Source organism: Coenobita brevimanus, chromosome 55, assembly GCF_032717465.1.
Source record: "Coenobita brevimanus isolate Jiangsu-jjx chromosome 55, ASM3271746v2, whole genome shotgun sequence".
In the NCBI taxonomy this organism is placed as follows: Eukaryota; Metazoa; Arthropoda; class Malacostraca; order Decapoda; family Coenobitidae; genus Coenobita; species Coenobita brevimanus.
In genome coordinates this window covers 33,723,391-33,742,252 of record NC_137008.1, presented here as the reverse complement: position 1 = coordinate 33,742,252, position 18,862 = coordinate 33,723,391, and the positions used below count along the sequence as shown (strand labels likewise).

Below are 18,862 nucleotides of genomic sequence, written 5' to 3'. Positions count from 1 at the left end.
ATTTTGCTCCCTAGACCCCCCAAATGTGTTGTTTTGCTGTTATCTGTCACTGGTAATCACTAGAAAGCACTTTAAGTGGTTAGAAGGTTTATTTAATGTTATAACTCACAAATACAGTACTCCAGAGCAAAACTTCAACACACAAATACTGTACGTAAACACAAGGAAACATTCCGACGCCGATCATAGGTAATCATATAAATCAGGTTAACTGGTACCAGTGCTTTAACTTACAAGTACATACCAGAACAGTACATATTTAACTTAGAAATGCAGTACTGTGATATCGAATGATTTCAGTACATAATCTGTTAGGAATAGCTGGAAAAAAAAAAAAATGTTATGAATACATTTTCACCTTTTTGATATATGTTTATGGTAGTTTTGAGTTATTTTTTACGTTATCGTTGTGCCCATGCTTGGAAAAGGGAGCGAAAGAGTTGAATTTTCAGTCCTAAATGAGAAAACTGCACGTCCTCCAAGGCTAGACTCTGCCACGGGAGAATAAAGTGAAGGGTCAGGAAGTTGTGTCACAACTTCCAGCTCCCACACCACGAGAATGGCTAAAAATAGAATCGTAATGCAGTTTCAGAACTAACAATAAGTCTAATTATTACGAATACAGATACAAAGCAGAAATAAATACGTTTACAGACGGGGAAAACGTACTTCTTCCGTCATAACATGTTCATCTTTCTCTATCATTTTACGTTCATCTTTATCATTTTACCTTGTTATTTTCGCAATATATATATATTGCTGTCTCGTAAACAGGGTGGTTGAGTGTGTTTTGCAAGGGAGGAAAAAGGTTGTATTTTCTGTCTGGGTCAAGATAATGGGTGTAACTGTGTGTGGTTAGGCATGGCCACGAGCGAAAAAATCGTACATCCACTCCTCACGATAGCAGGTGGTGAACTGACAGATGATACGTAACATGAGAGGGCGAAGTCAAGGTCAGTCTCATGTCCCAGATTTTCGTTCACTGCCCGAAAGTTTTCACAGTTTTCTACAAGTTGCATTGCATCAAATGATCCAAACCATTACAGCAAACCTGAGCAAATAGGTAAAGATACCAAGACAAAAATGTATTTCTCTCTTTAACGAACAAACAAAAATGGCAATATTCCGATGCCGATCATGGGTAATCATATAAATCAGGTTAACTGGTTACAAGGCTTTATTTAATGCTTTAATTGCTTACTAGTACATACCAGAACAGTAAATATTTAACTTACAAATACAGTACTGTAGAAAAGCAGTACAGTAAGAGTTTAACGAACAAACAAAAAAGGCAATACAGTAATCACTCCAATATCCGGATCAATAGAGCCATCGGTAGGTTCGGATATTGGTTTTGTCCGGATATTGGGCCCCAGCTTATGGACTTGTACTTACGGACCCTAACACAGAGAAACACCTATACAACTCCCTCCGGACATGCATAGCACCTATTTAACACCCAAATCACACCAATAAGGCACATAAATGACTGAAATAAATGCAATAGACACATAAAATGTGGGTTTAGAAGTATGTTCATACATTAATAAACATTCTGGTACTTATGGACTCTAACCGAACCTAACCTAACCGAACCTAACCGAACTCTGAAAAACACATTCCTACTGCACATGCATGAGGTAAGTTTAGTATGGAAAGAAGTACAGTATGACACTTTCTGGTAAGTATAGTATGGGAAAAAATACAATATGAAACATTCTGGTAAATATAGTATGGAAAATAGTACAACATGAAACATTTTGGCTACTTACAGCAAGTCCCTGGCCACCTCGATGAATAACCGCCTCCTCTCGGACTCTGACAGTAAGAACGATTTCCTGAAGCACTTGCACTACACTCTTCCTGAAGTCTTGCACTGAACTTAGTCACTAACACACAGAAGTCCGTTCTTTTCACAGTGTTCACTTTAGTCCAAATAATGTTCCATTAAATTTAAGTGTTGCACATTAACTTTTCCCAAGCCATGGCGAAGAGCGTAGGTCTTGTCGCGGTGAGAGACAGGCTGGAAGTGGGGAGGATGCAGCGGCGCTCTATCGGACGTCGGAGGAATGACGAACCAAAACAATGCTCTCACGCGGCGCGCGCGGCAAGTTCAAATTACGGACGGCAAAAAATCGATTTTTTTTTCCAATTTTTTTGGATTTTCGGACCATTTTGGGAATGTTTGATCCCAGGACGATAAGGTTCGGTTAGTGGGGATGTTCGGTTATTGGGCGTCCGGATATTAGAGGGATTACTGTATTTCGACGCCGATCATGGGTAATCATATAATTCGGGTTAACAGGTTACAAGGCTTTATTTAATTATTTAACTTTATTTAAGTGCTTACAAGTACAGTACATACGAGAACAGTAAATATTTAACTTAAAAATACTGTACGGTACTGTGGAAAAAACGAACAAATAAAAAAGGCAATATTCTGACGCCTATCAGGTAAACTGGTTATAAGACTTTATTTCTTGCTTTAACGTTATTTAATAGTACTTTAAGTTGCACATAAACTTACCAAAACAGTACAGTACTATAAATATTTAACTTACAAATACTGTGCTACTGTACTCGGGAATGTCTCACTCACTGAATAATTTCCCGCCTAGATCGTCACGTAATCAAAACAAACCGCACGCTGCGGTGACGTTCGAGGATTTGATTTTTCAAAGGCCTCTCCTGTGTTAATTTGTAGTTTTCATAATGGTTTTTTAATCTTACATTGTCTTACATGTATCCCAGCCCTTACCGTGTATAATTGCGAGCGCGTTCCGTGAGATCGTGTTCCGTGCGAGTTACCTGTACTTGCTTCCAATTTCTTTGTGACTAGGCCGAGAGTTCTGTGAAACGATCGCACTGGCATCTCTTGGGAGTGATGTAGACAAAACGGCTTCGAAGCTTCAGAGGCAATTTGGACACCCAACATCGGCTAAACTAATCAGACTTATTACAGATGCTGGAATTAAAAGTTCAGAACTGGAGCAAGCTATCAAGGATGTTATCTGATGCATGTACAGTCTGTTGTAGGCACAAGAGAGCTAAGCCTCGACCCATAGTCAGTTTGCCCATGGCATCTAAGTTTAACGAAGCCATAGCTATGGATTTGAAAGCTTGGGGAAGGCATTATTTCTTAGTCCTTGTTGATTTGGCGACCAAATACTGCACTTCGATAGTAATTGCGGACAAATGTGCGACCACCATTATCAAAGGAGTATTTCTTAGCTGGACTGTTCTGTTTGGCGCACCTGGAAAAATTCTCACTGATAATGGGTGTGAATTCAACAGTGCTGAAATACGAGGATTGGGAGAGGCCCTTAATATCAAAATCATGACGACATCTGCAGAGAGTCCATGGAGCAATGGAGTATGGGAGCGTCAGAATGTAGTCATAGGTGACATTGTTAGGAAGATAATGGCTGATAGTCAGTGTGACTTGGATGTGGCCTTGGCTTGGGCAGTATCGGCAAGAAATGCTCTCACCAATTATGCAGGTTTTTCTCGTAACCAACTTGTTTTTGGTCAAAACCCTGGCCTGCCTAATGTGTATGCAAATGATCCTCCAGCCTTGGAACCTACATCACCATCAAAAATTGTGAGGGACAATTTGAACGCTCTTCATTTAGCAAGACGAGTTTATAAAGACTGAATCGGGTGAACGTTTGGCTAGGGCTCTGCAGCACAACATACGTTCGAGTGACTTAAACGACATCCAAAATGGAGATGAGGTCTGCTACAAAAGAAATGACAGTCATGAATGGCATGGTCCTGGAATCGTAATAGGCAGGGATGGAAAACAAATTCTGGTGAGACACGGTGGTGTCTACATGCGAGTGCACATGTGTCGTCTACCACATGCTCCAGAACGAAATACTACAGTTGGAGATGGCGTCAGTATTTATGAGAAGAACAGTGTAGTCCAAGAGAAGTCTAATGACGATTCTTCGCAAGTATTGAATGACTATGCACCGGGTGATGAGTCAGAAAATGGTGCAATTCTGGATGATCAGCCTCCCACAGTTTCTCTTCCGGTTAAGGAGCCTCCCAGGGTTTCTGTTGGTCAACGTATAAAAGGAATACATTCAGAAACTGGAGAGTTGGTGACTGGAAGGATTGTGAGTCTGGCGGGAAAAGCCACTGGAAAGTACAGACACTGCTACAATTTGAAGAGGGACTCTGATGGCAGTATTGATTGGGTGGATCTGCAAAATGATTTCAGCACATGGGAAGTAGTTGATGATGAAGCAGAGATGCTTGTTCTTTTCAACTCTGAGGATGTATTATGCGCAAAGGAAAAAGAAATTACAAACTGGCAGAATAATGACGTGTATGAGGAAGTAGATGATGTTGGGCAAGATGCCATAACGGTTCGATGGGTTGTGACGGAAAAAATGAAAAACGAGAAGCCGATTGTTAAAGTCTGTTTAGTCGCCAGAGGATTTGAGGACGACACCGTGGATCTCCGGAAAGATTCTCCTACATACTCAAAAGAGGTTGTGCATTTGGCACTTTCTTTTGCCTCAACCAACCAATGGGGTTGCCACGCTGTGGACGTGAAAGCTGCATATCTGCAAGGTAACGACATTGAGCGAGTTGTTCATTTACGTCCTCCACCTGAATATGCAAACAGTAAGCTGTGGAGACTTAGGAAAGCTGTTTACGGCCTTTGTGATGCTGCTAGGCATTGGTACCTGTGCGTTAAAGATCAGTTGTTGAGTCTCAGAGCTAAAGTGTCATCACTGGATTCAGCACTGTTCTCTTGGAGTAATAGGGGCAAGATCGAAGGCATTATATGCATTTATGTCGATGATTTCCTTTGGGCTGGTACACGTGAGTTCAAGCAGCAAGTGATAAACAGTTTGAGCCAAATATTCATCATCGGCAGTTCGGAATCAAAAGCTTTCAAATACGTTGGTCTAAATGTTTTCTCCAACAGCGATGGCAGCATAACGCTTGATCAGTTCCAGTACGCTTCGTCTTTGAAACCAGTCACGCTGAACAGACGTTGTGCAGCAGTAAAATCAGGAGAGCTGCCTGAGTCTGAGAAAACTGAATACTGAGCATTAATTGAGCAGCTCAATTGGATTGCCACATACACTCGACCAGATATTGCCTTTGATATGTGTGAGTTGAGTATGACTAGCAACCGAGCTACTGTAGCAGATTTGCTTAGGCTTAACAATGTGATCGCAAGGGTGAAGACCGACAACATGAAGCTATACATTCCAAGAATGGGGCCACTCGATGAATGTTATATAGTGTGCTTTTCAGATGCCTCTTTTGCCAACCTTTTAGGCAGTGGGTCTCAGGGAGGCTTTGTGATCTTCCTACGAGATGCTAGTGGGGCGAGATCTCCATTATTCTGGCAGACTAGAAAGATAAGGCTGGTCGTCAAATCTACTTTATCTGCTGAAACGTTGGCGCTGCTTGAGTGTGCTGAAACTGTTGTATATCTCGCCAACATATTGCGTGAGGTTTCTGGATGTGGAGATTTCAAGATCAAGTGTTTCATGGATAACAAGAGTGGTGGACTCCCTTTACTCCTGTAGGAGTGTAGAAGACAGAAGATTGCACATTGATATTGCTGTATTACAAGACATGTTGGAGCGAGGGGAGATTGATGAAGTGTCTTGGGTGGATACATCACAACAACTGGCTGACTGTCTCAACAAGAAAGGTGCCTCGACCAAGTGGCTGCGTGCAGCAGTCAGCCGAGACTAGAAATATTATAATACTTCAAGGGACACCACATATCTCTATGTGGTTACAGACTGGGTCTTAATGGTGCTTAAACAAAAGTCTATTTATTGGATACATAGTGCGTATAGGACACCAATAATCCATTCAGTTTCGTCCTTGGGATCTTTCATCAAATTAAGAAGAGAGGACGAGAGTGTTAGTGCATATTGCTGTTAGTGTGTGTGTGTGCACACTCTTGTTACAGTCCGAGTGGTGACGTCATCGGAAGGGTCTTGAGGTATGCAGGCAGAGCCCGCTCACTTGGAAGTGTGAGGCCGGTGAGTTCGGTTGTTAAGCATCCTAATACTTCTCCCCCACCTTCAGGGGCCAATAACGCCATACCACCCCAGACACTCTAGTTCTCACTGTTCTGATCCCATATACGTCACCAAAGGGGCAGAATTACCCTTCCCCAGTTTTTTGTGTGTCTAGTGATCGCGTGGGATAGGCTGGCTTGTCAAATTACACAAAAGCTCGATCGTGTGGCATTGGTCTTTAGGGGTTAATTAACACTCTATCTCTACTTTACCTGCAACACTTAACAGACTTGTACCTCAAAAACCAGTACATTCATACTTACCATCCTTACCTTTATACATGGGAACCACAGAAGCACTTGCCCAGACAGTTAGCACCATACCTCTCACAAAACACACATTCAGCAATCTTACTAACCACTCAACGGTAGTCACTCCACCACCTTTCAGACATTCCACTGCACAATTCATACCTGCAGCTTTCCTTGCTTTCATCTCCTTTACTGCCTGCTGCACTTCCTCTGTCATGATCAAAGAATCATTCAACTCTCCTAACACATTTATTCCCTGCATTCTTCCATCCGCCACAATCTCAGCCTCCCTTTCCTCCTCGACATTTAACAGTCTTTCAAAATACTCCTCCCATCTCTTCCTTACTGCATCAGTCTCAGTTAACATCCATCCATTCTCTGCTTTTACTCGCTCTTCCTTCCCAGACACTTCCTTTCGCCCCTTTTTCACCTCCTTCCAAAACATTTCTTATTTTGTCGAAAATTCTCAGTCAGCTGCTTACTCCACCTCTCATCTACAGCCACTTTAGCATCACACACAGCCCTTCTCACCCTATTCCTCTTTTCCTTATACCTCTCATATGATACCTCATCCTTCCTCTGCAGCCACACTTCATATGCACGGCACTTCTCAGCCACAGCCATACTTACATCCCAGCACCACCATTCTTTTCTCATCTTTTCTCTTTCTTACACCACCGCCCACTCGTCTCACACCACACACCTCGTCTGCATGCCGCACCACAGCATTCTTAAACAACTGCCATTCCTCCTCCACACTGCCAATTTCCTAAATTTTCACTGCCTTCCATTCATCATTCAACATCTCCTGATACTGTATCATTTTCTCTCTCTTATCCAACTCATTCACTTTCAAAACCTCCCTGCCACACTTAACTCTCCTACCTCTCACCCATCTCATACCTACTGTCAACTTTCCCTCCACCAGGTAGTGGTCAGACATACCTCCACCCTTCCTTCACAAACTCTCACATCCAACAATCTTCCTCTTACATTCCTGGACACAACCACATAGTCCATCAGTGCTCAGCCAACAACCCTTCCACTCTTCTGCCGCACCCATGCATACTTGTAAATATACAGTATTTCTTCTCAAACAAGGTATATCCAATCACCATCTCTTGCTAAACACACATCCCTATCATTCTTTCCCCATTTTCATTTCTTCCAGGCACACCATTTATACCAACTACACCTTCAACTGCTACATTTCCCACTCTTGCATTCAGATCTCCCATCATTACCACATTCACATTTCCTCCAAAACTCTGCAGATATTAATATTATTCCAGAAAGACTCCCTCTCTTCTGCATCCCCTTGACTACCAGGCCCATATGCACTCACAAATACCCACAACTCACATCCAAATTTCACTTTCACCCACATCAGTCTCAATGACACCTTCCATTCAGTCACACGCTGCTACACTTTTGGGCTCACCAACAAGGCCGCTCATTCTCTCACCCTTTGTCTGTCAACACCTGGCATCCTTCCATTCACTCTTCCAAACTTAGACTTACTTTTCCCTTTCATCTTTGTTTCACTCAAAGCTAACACTAAATTTTCATCTTACAAACATTCTCCCAGTCTCCCCCCTTTTAGCCTCAATCGTATTATATCCATGCACATTCATAGACCTAGTCTTCAGGTTATGGGGATAACTCAGTTCCCCTTCCGTTTTTATTCCCTGTCTCATTGTAGGAACTAAAAAATAGAAGACGGGGTCCCTAGTCCCCTCATCCTGTCCCTTTTAATCACCTTTTACGACATGCAGGAAATACGGTGACAGAATTCTTCCTAACACAACCTGGCTGCAGAGTGGTAGTACCACCCCATAGTGCAGCCAGATTGTGAGATACTGAAATGAAAACTAAATAGATGAATGGGTAGGTGTGAAATGTGTAAGGCCAGGTATGAGCAAGCATGGACAGATGGTTAGACCTGTTACATGATACAGTACCAGGATTCTGGAGCTTGAATGGTGGGTGAATGATTGTTTGTCCCACTTCACTGTGTATGCTGCAGGTATTTCTCACAGTATGTACTTTCCCTTTCATTGTCTCAGTCTTACCTCACGGCATTCCTAGGTGGAAAAGAGACCAAGATGATGATTTTACTAGGTCCAATGTTCTGAGGGTATTAAATTAATTGGCTTGTTTTCTAGGCACAGGTACAACAAATAGCGAGGCAACAAGGGCCCAGGGTGATGACAACATTGAGGATACGGAGAACACTGAGCATGACATCTCTGGGGCTGGGGAGAGTCTTGAGCCAACTTCAGATGCCCATCCTAATGAGGTCAGTGATGCCATCAGCTCCATGGATGCAAATGGACCACTTATTTTGTCACACAAAAGGGATATGTAAGACTAAAAGGTGTTTATGATGTTTATGGAGCTGGAAAAATCATACAACAAAGTAGATAGAGAAAGATTGTGGAAGATGTTGCGCATGTGTGGTGTAGATGATAAGCTGCCAGGTGCCATCAAGAGTTTTTATGATGTTAGTGTGGCATGGGTAAGGGTAAATGGGCATCCAAGTGAAGAGTTTACAGTCACTGTGGACGTGTGATCAGGTTGTGTGATGTCCCCATGGTTGTTTGATATATATATGGATGGGTTGAAGAGAGAAGTAAAAACATGAGTAATGGAGAGAGGGATGGCATTAATAATGATTAGTGATGAATGGAGTATCTCAAAAATGTTATATGCTGATGGTACATTGCTATTTGCTAATACTGGGCAAGAACTTGGTAGACTAGTGCAGAGTTTTATAGACGTCTGTGAGTGTCGTGCCTTGAGAGTAAATGTAGAAAAGAGTATAGTAATGGTTATTGAGAGAGAAGGTGACTCCCAGTGTGATGTTTCAGTGAATGGAGAGAGACTGGAATTGGTGAGAGAGTTCAAATACCTGAGTACAGTGACAGAAAAGAGAGGAAAGTGTGCAAAAGAAGTGGAAAGTAGAGTGACACAAGGAAGGAAAGTAGCTGGAGCTATGAAAACTTTGTTAAGAAACAGAGGCATGAGTATTGCAGGTGCATGAGGCTTACATGAGGGAGTGTTGGTACCAACTTTAACATATGGATGTGAGACTATGGTGTGGCTTGAAAATGATAAGTCAAGAGTAAGAGCAGTGGAGATGGAACTGCTGAGGAATGTATGTGGAGTGCAGAGAGTGGATATGGTATGGAATAATGTGATCCGTAAAAGATGTGGAGTGAGAATGTCTGTGGACACCAGAATGGAAGAGTGTACTGAGATGGTATGGTCATGTGGAGAGAATGGATTACAATAGAGTGGTGAGAAAGGTATATCTGAGCAAATTTGAAGGAGGGAGGATGTTAGATAGGCCAAAAAGGAAGAGGGATATGATGCATGAGTGTGTGAGGAAGAGAAGTATGGAAGTTGGTGAGGCTAAGAGACTGACAGTTTACTAAGAAAAAGTCATTCACCTCAAAACATATTGAATTTAGTGACTATTTAAACATCCATTGACATGCATTTGTAACACTGCTGTCTCCCACTTGCTGTACCATAGAATGGTATGTGATAGCTGTAAGGACAGTGCAAGAGAAATGCAGGCCCATTTTCAAATATCAGAACATAATTCTGCACTGTAAATGTCAAGGTGAATATCAGATAGAGAACTAGATAAATAAAATTATGGATAGATAGGACCAAGACATTCATTAGACAGGACCGAGACATTCATTCTTCCACCCATTTCCCCTACACGCAGTACTTATTAAACGTTATACAAAATCCTGTCCCTACCTCCATTTTCTGCCATTTTCAGCCAAAAGGTTAGGTAAGTGAGGAAGAGCCTTCTTATCCTGTTTTATTCTAACAGTTTACTCAAAGAGGCTGCCATACATGAGCTAACCAGCCTATTGCAATTATTCTCTTATTATTGCTGATGCAAACATTTTTGCTGAGTACAAGTGATTAATGAAACTTTTCAAACTAGGGGCAATTGATTCAGCCCACTAACCTCCTTCAGTGCACAGTGTTTCCTTAACTGAATAAAACCATCTGGCTAGCATGACTAAAGTACCCTACAAAATACATTACTGGGCTGAAGGGCCATGATAAGCGGTTTATCACTGTGCCCCTATCTGAAATTTTCCCACTCCTCCCTCATTAAGTACACTCATTCTACACTCACACCCACACATACACACACTGCGTTGCATTCACTTTCACCAATTATGATAGCTTTTTGCTAGGGCAGGAATGAGGCAGGGGGCAAACAGATCGATCACTCTAATCAGCAGTGAGGCAGAGTGGATGAATTTGATCGATTGCTGTTATCACTTTGTCAGCTGTGAGTACAACAAGAATGGCGGACGCTATGAATGCCAATCTGGCACAGATAATTTCAAATATTGCATTATCTATTCAGTAAATTTTATCCCATTTTTATAACATAGTGCTTTAAGTGGCTGATCCCTGATTCAAAACTGCTTAAGTATGCCAGTCACTGCTGAAAAACACACTCTAGCTGTAATTTCAGGCAGTACTATTTAATGTTACAAGTAATTTTCCTGTTTTTCTCGACCAATAATATAAGACTGTTTCCATTTACAATACTCTAGTCTTGAATGAAATAAAATACCAGTGAGAGAAGCCAGCCTAACTTGGGGTGATCAAATTTCCGTATTGCTAGGCTCTGAACTGCTAAATTGCTAAACCACTAATAATACTGTAATTTCAGGAAGCATTATTTAATGTTGCAACTGATGTTTCCATTTTTCACTAACTTCAATATAAGACTGCTTCTATCTATCTATCTATTGCGAGACGCCTTAATCCCGAAAGGGGTGGCCACAAATAAATCGCCTCCTTGTCGCCCTGTCCCACGCCATTTCACTGCCCTGCTTCCAGCTCACACCCCCCTCCCTCATATACCTCTCCACTCCATCCCTCCATCTCATCCTTGGCCTTCCCCTCCCTCTCCCCCCCTCCACCTCACCTACATACATTCTCCTCGTCAGTCTCTCACTCTCCATCCTCTCCAAATGTCCAAACCACCTCAGTGTGTTTCTCCTAACGTTTCCTATCACATCCACATCCACACCACAATGCTTCTTCACTTCCTCATTTGTCAGTCTGTCTCTCCATGTGACTCCACATGCTCCTCTCAAATAACTGATTTCCACTGCTCTCACTCTTGACTTCTGTTCCTCCAACACTGCTCCAAGACTGCTTCCTTGTATGATACTCTTACATCAAATGAAACAAAATATCAGTAAGAGAAGCCAACGTAACAAGGATTATTGAATTTCCATATGAGACAGACGTCTGTTACAATGACTCAAAAGTCATGCTAGCCAACATCACCAGTGTGATACCCTTGCTAGTTAGTAGGTGGATGGCATGTGATCATGATTGCCTTTCTGAAGCTTAGCAGGGAGTTCACAGTGATCATGCTAACTTCCGACAGGGTGAATGCTACTATAGGTGCTAAAATGCTAAACTGCTAAAATGCTGTAATTTCAGGCAGTATTGTTTAATGTTGCAACTTTTACGTTTTTCACTAACAGTAATATAAGACTGGTTCCTTCTATGATATTCTTGTCTCATATGAAACAAAATATCAGTATGAGAAGCCAGATGGGATCTAAAGGTGAATGTAGGGAAGAGTAAAGTGATGGTCTTTAAGAGAGGTGAAGTCAGTGAATGTACAGCGAGGTTGGATGGTGAGGAATTGGAAAATGTGAGTACGTTTAAGTACTTGGGTAGTGTGATGAGTAAGGATGGAAGTTTGGAGGGTGAAGTGCTTGAAAGGGTACAGCAGAGAAGAAAGTTGCTGGTTCTTTGAAAGCAGTGATAAGAAACAGGGAAGTGAGCATGCAAGTGAAAAAGTTACTACATGACAGTATTGTGATACCAACTCTAATGTATGGAAATGAAGCTTGGACATTGTTGGAAGGACACAAGTCAAGAGTGTGAGCAATGGAAATGAGTTATTTAAGAGGAGCCTGTGGAGTCACATGGAGAGACAGGCTGACGAATGAGGATATAAAGGAGCGTTGTGGTGTGGATGTGGATGTGATAGGAAGCGTTATGAGGAACACACTGAGGTGGTTTGGCCATGTGGAGAGAATGGAGGGTGAAAGACTGACGAAGAGAGTGTATGTGAGTGAGGTGGAGGGGGGAAGAGGGAGGGGGAGGCCGAGGATGAGATGGAGGGATGGGGTGGAGAGGTATATGAGAGAGGGGGGTGTGAGTTGGGAGCAGGGCAGTGAAATGGCGGGGGACTGGGTGACTTGGAGGCGATTTGTTTGTTGCCACCCCAAACGGGATTGAGGCGTCTGGCAATAGATAGATAGATAGAAGCCAGACTAACAAGGGTTATTGAATTTTCATATGAGACAGACGTTTGTTATAATGACAGCAGTCATCCTAGCCAATATCTCCAATGTGATTCCCTTGCTAGTTACTGAGTGGATGACAGAACGATGATGACTGCATTTCAGAAAGGTTAGGAGGGAGTTCACCAGTGATCATAGTAGCCTGCTAAAGTAGGGTGTATGCTAAATTGCTAAACTGCTATACTGCTAAACCCCCAGACCGTCACATGGCCAGTTAAAAACAAACCCTGAATCCTCTGTTCTTGAACTTGGGTGTTTCTAATCATAAAATCTGAGTACAGTAATCCCTATACTATCCAGACGCCCACTTTCCGGACACCCCATATACCGGACATTGTGGGCCTGGACCTTCGGAACCCAAAAATGGCCAAAAAAAGAAAAAAATTCCCCCCGAAATCCGATTATTTCCCCACCAGTAATTTGAAATTGCCATGCGGCACCGAACAGCTGTTTACATCACGGCCCCTTCACCCCTTCCTTCCTCCCCCCTCTGCCCTCCCCTGTCAGGGTTGCCATTTGGTAATTTTCATTACCAAATTTGGACCAATTTGGTAATGAAAAATTCGTTTGGTAATGAGTCAGAATAATGCTTTACCAAACAGATTTTTCACATGTATGAGGATACACAGGATGGAGATGGTGGCTTGTCTGCTGTCTCTGCTTAATCTGCTAGGCAACATAGCATGAAAGTAATCAACATGCTGTTAATTATAAGGAGAATGATTACATGTATTTCCACTTGTATATATAACTAGTGAAGAATAAATGCTTGCTTTATGAATTTGATAATGAAAAGTTAAATTTGGTGACGAAAATTGAGGAGTTTGGTAATGTGGCCGTTGCGATCTGGCAACTCTGTTTCCCTGTCACCAACAGTTACTGCCTAACTTCGATCGCGAGTAGATGCTTATTGCAACGGATCCCACATGTGCTCTTTTTTTGTGAATGAACAGTGAATAAATTGCAGTACCTCGCCACTATACCACACGGGGATTTACAGTGTTGTGCAGTGTTAAGAAATTAGAATTTAGAGTGCAAAGGATTAACTGTAGAGTGCAAACTGGCAGTTGAAACTGGCGTGGTGCAATTAACAATGTGCAGTGTTAATTATAACTCACAGTGCAAAGAAGTACTGTAAGTGCAGCACAACACTGGATTACTGTACGTGCTTCAAGAGCATTTTCACTACTGCCAAAGCCTTAGATAAGGCGGCCACAGATGTGCTGTAAGTACCCTGGCTGAGGTACAGTCACTTCTAATTCGTCATTCTTTGGTTTCTTTTCATTAATTCATGCTTTATATCCATTATTGGTTTGAATAGGATCTTAAATAGGTTTAAATAGGTGCTATGCATGTCCAGTAGGGAGTTATTTAGGTGGCTTTCAAAGTTTGGCTGTGTTAGGGTCCTTAAGTACCAGTCCAGGAGCCAGGGGCCCACTTTCTGGACATGCCTTTGGCTCTTTTACATCGGATAGTGGAGGGATTACTGTATATACAGAAATGAATGTAGCTTTTTACAGTACATCATAGGTATTTATACTCTAGAAAATACTTGACTGCCAAGCAGTGAGATGATCATCTGTATAAGAGGTTCTTCTAAATGGAACCAAGTGAACCTGTCTTAGTTTGGCCTCCAGGATGCATGGGGATATTTTAAGGTAATTTTGAGACAAAAAAAGTGTGTCTTGTACCACACGAAATACGGTAATTCATAAAGCTTTAGTAGGTGGGGAGTGTCCATCATCCACCCACTTAGTGTAGTGGTACTCTGTTTTTAGGGTAGTTCTACATTGAGTGGCAAACCAAGATTTCCTGTAAACCAGGAAATCATTTACAGCGCTGGGTGGTAACCTTATGACTAACCAACATGTGTTCCCTACGTGACACGTAGTGGGCTGATGGAGGGTTAGTGTTCCTTCCTGGAAAACAACTAACTAGAAATATAAACAGCAAACCTTGGACTAGGACTGACCAACAGGTGATAACTAAGGTCTGAACGAAGGACATGGTATGGATTGCAACATGGAATGTAAGGAGTGCAAATAATGAAGTGAAAAAGAGAGAGATTGTGCAGGTGCATGAGGGTGCAAAAGTGGATGTATGTGGATTAACTGAAACTAAATGGAGAGGGGAGAATGTGAGAGAATGGGAGTAGGGATGGGATATATGCACGGGAGTGGGTGGGAATAAGAGAGCAAAAGAAGGAGTGTGTATTGTTGTGAGTAACAGATGGAAGGAGAATATAAGAGAGAATTGAGAGAATTGATCAGTTGTTTCAAGAATTGTGCAGGTAAGATTGAAAGTTGGACCACAAATGTTGGCAGTTGTTTGTGTGTATGTGCCAAGGCAAGATTGTGCAAGCCTAGTGAAAGAAGAGTTCTGGACAAATGTGGAAGCATGCATGGAAGATTTTGAAAGGATTGGGAGAGAGTTTTTTATTGGAGATATGAATGGAAAAGTAAGGAATGTGAAGGTGGATGGAGTGGTTGGTAAGTGGGGTGTGCCTGCAGAAGTGGATGAGAATGGCAGTGCTGTAGTGGACCTTTGTGTCAGGAAGGGATTGGTGATAGCCAATACCATCTTCAGGCAGAAAATGACCCACAGGTATACATGGTGAGTGATTAGAAGGGTGATTGGTGAACTGAATGGCTGGAAGACAATGATTGATTATGTGTGTGTGGATGATAGAAGAAGAATGTGTGTGATGGATCCAAGAGCATATAGAGGTTGGGAGAGTGGACTTTCTGACTACCACTTGATGGTGGTAAAAGTCAGGGTTTAGATGAAGTGGAGGAATAGGAGAAGGGAGGGGGAAGTAGTTCTTACAAGGAGGGTGGAAAGGTTACAAGAGGATAGAAAAAAAGGCAGAATATACTGTAAGGGAGAAGCAGCGGAGTGATTGGGTTAACATGATTTGGAACAGATGGGGGACTTTGAAGGTGTGTGCAAGATATTCACAGCATGTGAGGTTGTGTCTGGGGTGAAGAGAAGATGAAAGGGGGTGCAAGGAACAGCAAGTTGGAATGAAGAGGTGAGACATGCTGTGGCACAAAAGTGGAAAGCGTACAGTGAGTGGATTGGAAACGGTTGTGGAGGAAGTTGAGAAACAGAATAGAGAGAGAGGAAGAGAGAGGTGAAAAGATTAGTGAGAAAGAATAACAAGACAATGGATGAGGAATTTGGAAGAAATTTGAGTGTAAAGTGAAGGGAATGTAAGAAACTTCTGGAAAGAGGCAAAGAGAGTTGGACAGGGTGTTAAAGAAGTTAGTTGGGGAGTGAAAGATAAAAATGGTAAATTACTAGTGGAGAAGGAAGAAAAAGTGAGCAGATGGTGAGAACACTTTAAGGAATTGTTGAACATAGAGAATGAAAGTAATGTGAGTATAAGTGGCTGGGGAATGGCTGGTAGAAGGAGAGATGTGAGAAAAGAGGAAGAAATCAGTGGGATGGAAGTAGTGGAAGCAATGAAGAAAGTCAAGATGGGGAAAGCCCCAGGAATTGATGGAGTGTGTTGTGAAATGATGAAGCATGTGGGATAGTAGTAGAACGAATGTGGATGATGTGCAGATGGCCTGGGAGGAAGGTCGAGTCCCAGAGGATTGGAAGTCAGGTATAATTATTCCCCTGTACAAAGGAAATGGGGAAAAAGAAGTGTGTGGTAATCATAGGGGCATTTCAGTTTAATAAGAAAAGTACATGGTAGGATACTTACAGAGTTAGGGGAATAACAGAGGAATTAGTTGGAGAAGAACACGGAGGTTTTAGGATGGGAAATGGTTGTGTAGATCAGATGTTCATTCTTAGGTCTTTAGTGGAGAAATTTTGTAGTGAAGGGAGAGAAGTTGTGTGCAGCCCCCATGGATATGGAGAAAGATTATGACAGGGTGGATAGACAAGGATTGTGGAAAGAGTTAAGAATATATGGAGTAGATGGGAAGTTGTTGAATGCCATGAAGAGTATGTATGATGGTGAGTGCAAGATATTCACAGTAGGGATCTATGCAGCATGTGAGGTGGTGTATGGGGTGAAGAGAAGATGAAAGGGGGTGCAAGGAACAGCAAGGTGGAATGAAGAGGTGAGACAGGCTGTGGCACAAAAGAAGAAAGCATATAGTGAGTGGATGGGAAACTAGGGTGTGGAGGAAGTTGAGAGAGAGAATAGAGAGTTATATGTAATGAGGAAGAGAGAGGTGAAACGATTAGTGAGAAAGAGTAACAAGACAGTGGATGAGGAATTTGGAAGAAATGTGAGTGTAAAGTGGAGGGAATGTAAGAAAATGTTTTGGAAAGAGGCAGAGAGAGTTAGGGTGTTAAAGAAGTCAGTTGGGGAGTGAAAGATATAAATGGTAGATTACTGGTGGAGAAGGGAGAGTAAGTGAGCAGATGGGGAGAACAAAGGAAAGGGGGAAAAAGAAGCGTGTAGTAATCATAGGGGCATTTGTCTTCCTAGTTTAATAGGAATAGTGTATGGTAGGATACTTATTGACAGAGTTAGGGAAATAACAGAGGAATTAGTTGGAGAAGAACATGGAGGATTTAGGATGGGAAATGGGTTATGTAGATCAGATATTCATTCTTAGATCTTTAGTGGAGAAGTTTCTAGAGAAGGGAAAGAAGTTGTGTGTAGCCTTAATGGATTTGGAGAAAGATTATGACAGAGTGGATAGACAAGGGTTATGGAAAGTATTAAGAATATGTGGAATAAATGGGAATTTGTTGAATGCCATGAAGAGTATGTATGAAGGTGCTAAGGCTGCAGTGTGTGTGGATAGTGAACTGAGTGAATTTTTCTGTTTGAAAGTTGGATTGGAGCATGGATGTGTCATATCTCCATGATTGTTCAAGCTGTATATGGATGGTGTTATAAAAGAGATATAAGGTAGGGTAGTGGATGTTGGAGTGGCCCTAATGAGAGAGGGCAATGTGTGGAAACTCCATGTACTGTTGTTTGCAGATGATATTGTGTTGCTAAGTGAAGATGAAAGGAAGCTTGGTGAATGAGTTTGGGAGTGTGTGTAAGAAATGGAATCTAAAGGTAAATATAGAAAAGAGTGAAGTTATAGTCTTCGAGAGAATTGAAATCACTGAAGGTACATTGACATTGGATGAAGAAGAAATGGAAAACGTTAGTGCATTTAAGTACAGTACTTGGGTAGTGTGATGAGTAAGGATGGAAGTTTAGATTGTGAAGTGCTTGAAATGGGACACCAAGGAAGAAAGGTTGGTGGTTCCTTGAAATCAGTGATAAGAAACAGAGAATTGAGCATGGAAGTGAAAAAGTTCCTGCATAACAGTATTGCGATACCAACTCTAACATATGGAAGTGAAGCTTGGACCCTGTTGGAGGGACACAAATCAAGAGTAAGGGTAGTGGAAATGAGTTACTTAAGAGGAGGAAGATTTTTTTTTTTTTTTTTTTTTTTTTTTTTTTTTTTTTAAATAACAGAACGGAGGAAGGAAAAACAAATGGGGGAAAAAAAATAATCCATACACCAGATTACTGGTGTCCTCTGTTCATAAAATATCTGTAACAGTTAGACTTGAACAGTTGTAGGTTGAAATTTGGAGGAAAACAACTCTGGGGAAGCGAGTTCCAGAGAGATGCAGTTCGGGGAATGAAAGAATTCTGATAGGCAGAAGTTCTGCAATATGGTTGAGTGACATTCCAATCATGAGCGCTACCAGATGCCCGTGTAGCACGAGGGAAGGCATGGAGAGGTGGCACCATTGACGCAACTTCGTCTGAGCATTTGCCAAATAAATATCTGTAAAATAATGCAAGGGAGGCAACATTCCTTCTTACTTGCAGGGGAGGTAGTTTATATGTAATGGCAGGGTTGTTAATGATTCTAACAGCTCTGTTCTGAATTTTGTCTAGTTGTCTTAATGCAACCTCTCCACAACCATTCCACAAGGGTGAGCAATATTCAAGCTGAGAGCGCACATGACTCTTATAAATTACAGTATAGCTAACTGCTCGTCGGCGAAGAAGTTACGGACTCTGTACAATAATCCAAGTTTCTTTGAGGCGGTTTTAGCAAGTGATCTGACATGAGAGGTCCAGCTGAGGGCACTGTTAAGTGAGACACCAAGAATTTCAATATTTTTGGAGATGGGAATATTAGTAGCACTGAAGGTAATGTACGAATCTGGTAATATCTGTCTATTAGTAAAC

The 18,862-nt window shown here is 41.9% G+C and overlaps 1 protein-coding gene across 1 annotated transcript in view; it reads left to right on the top strand.

Annotated features, from left to right (window-relative positions):
* HUWE1 (HECT, UBA and WWE domain containing E3 ubiquitin protein ligase 1) overlaps positions 1 to 18,862 on the top strand; it is a 1,134,422-nt gene that overhangs the window by 619,001 nt on the left and 496,559 nt on the right. The window contains exon 34 of the mRNA XM_080273518.1: positions 8,479 to 8,612. Coding sequence (XP_080129644.1) covers positions 8,479 to 8,612 — 134 coding nt within the window. The remainder of the gene's footprint in view (positions 1 to 8,478; positions 8,613 to 18,862) is intronic.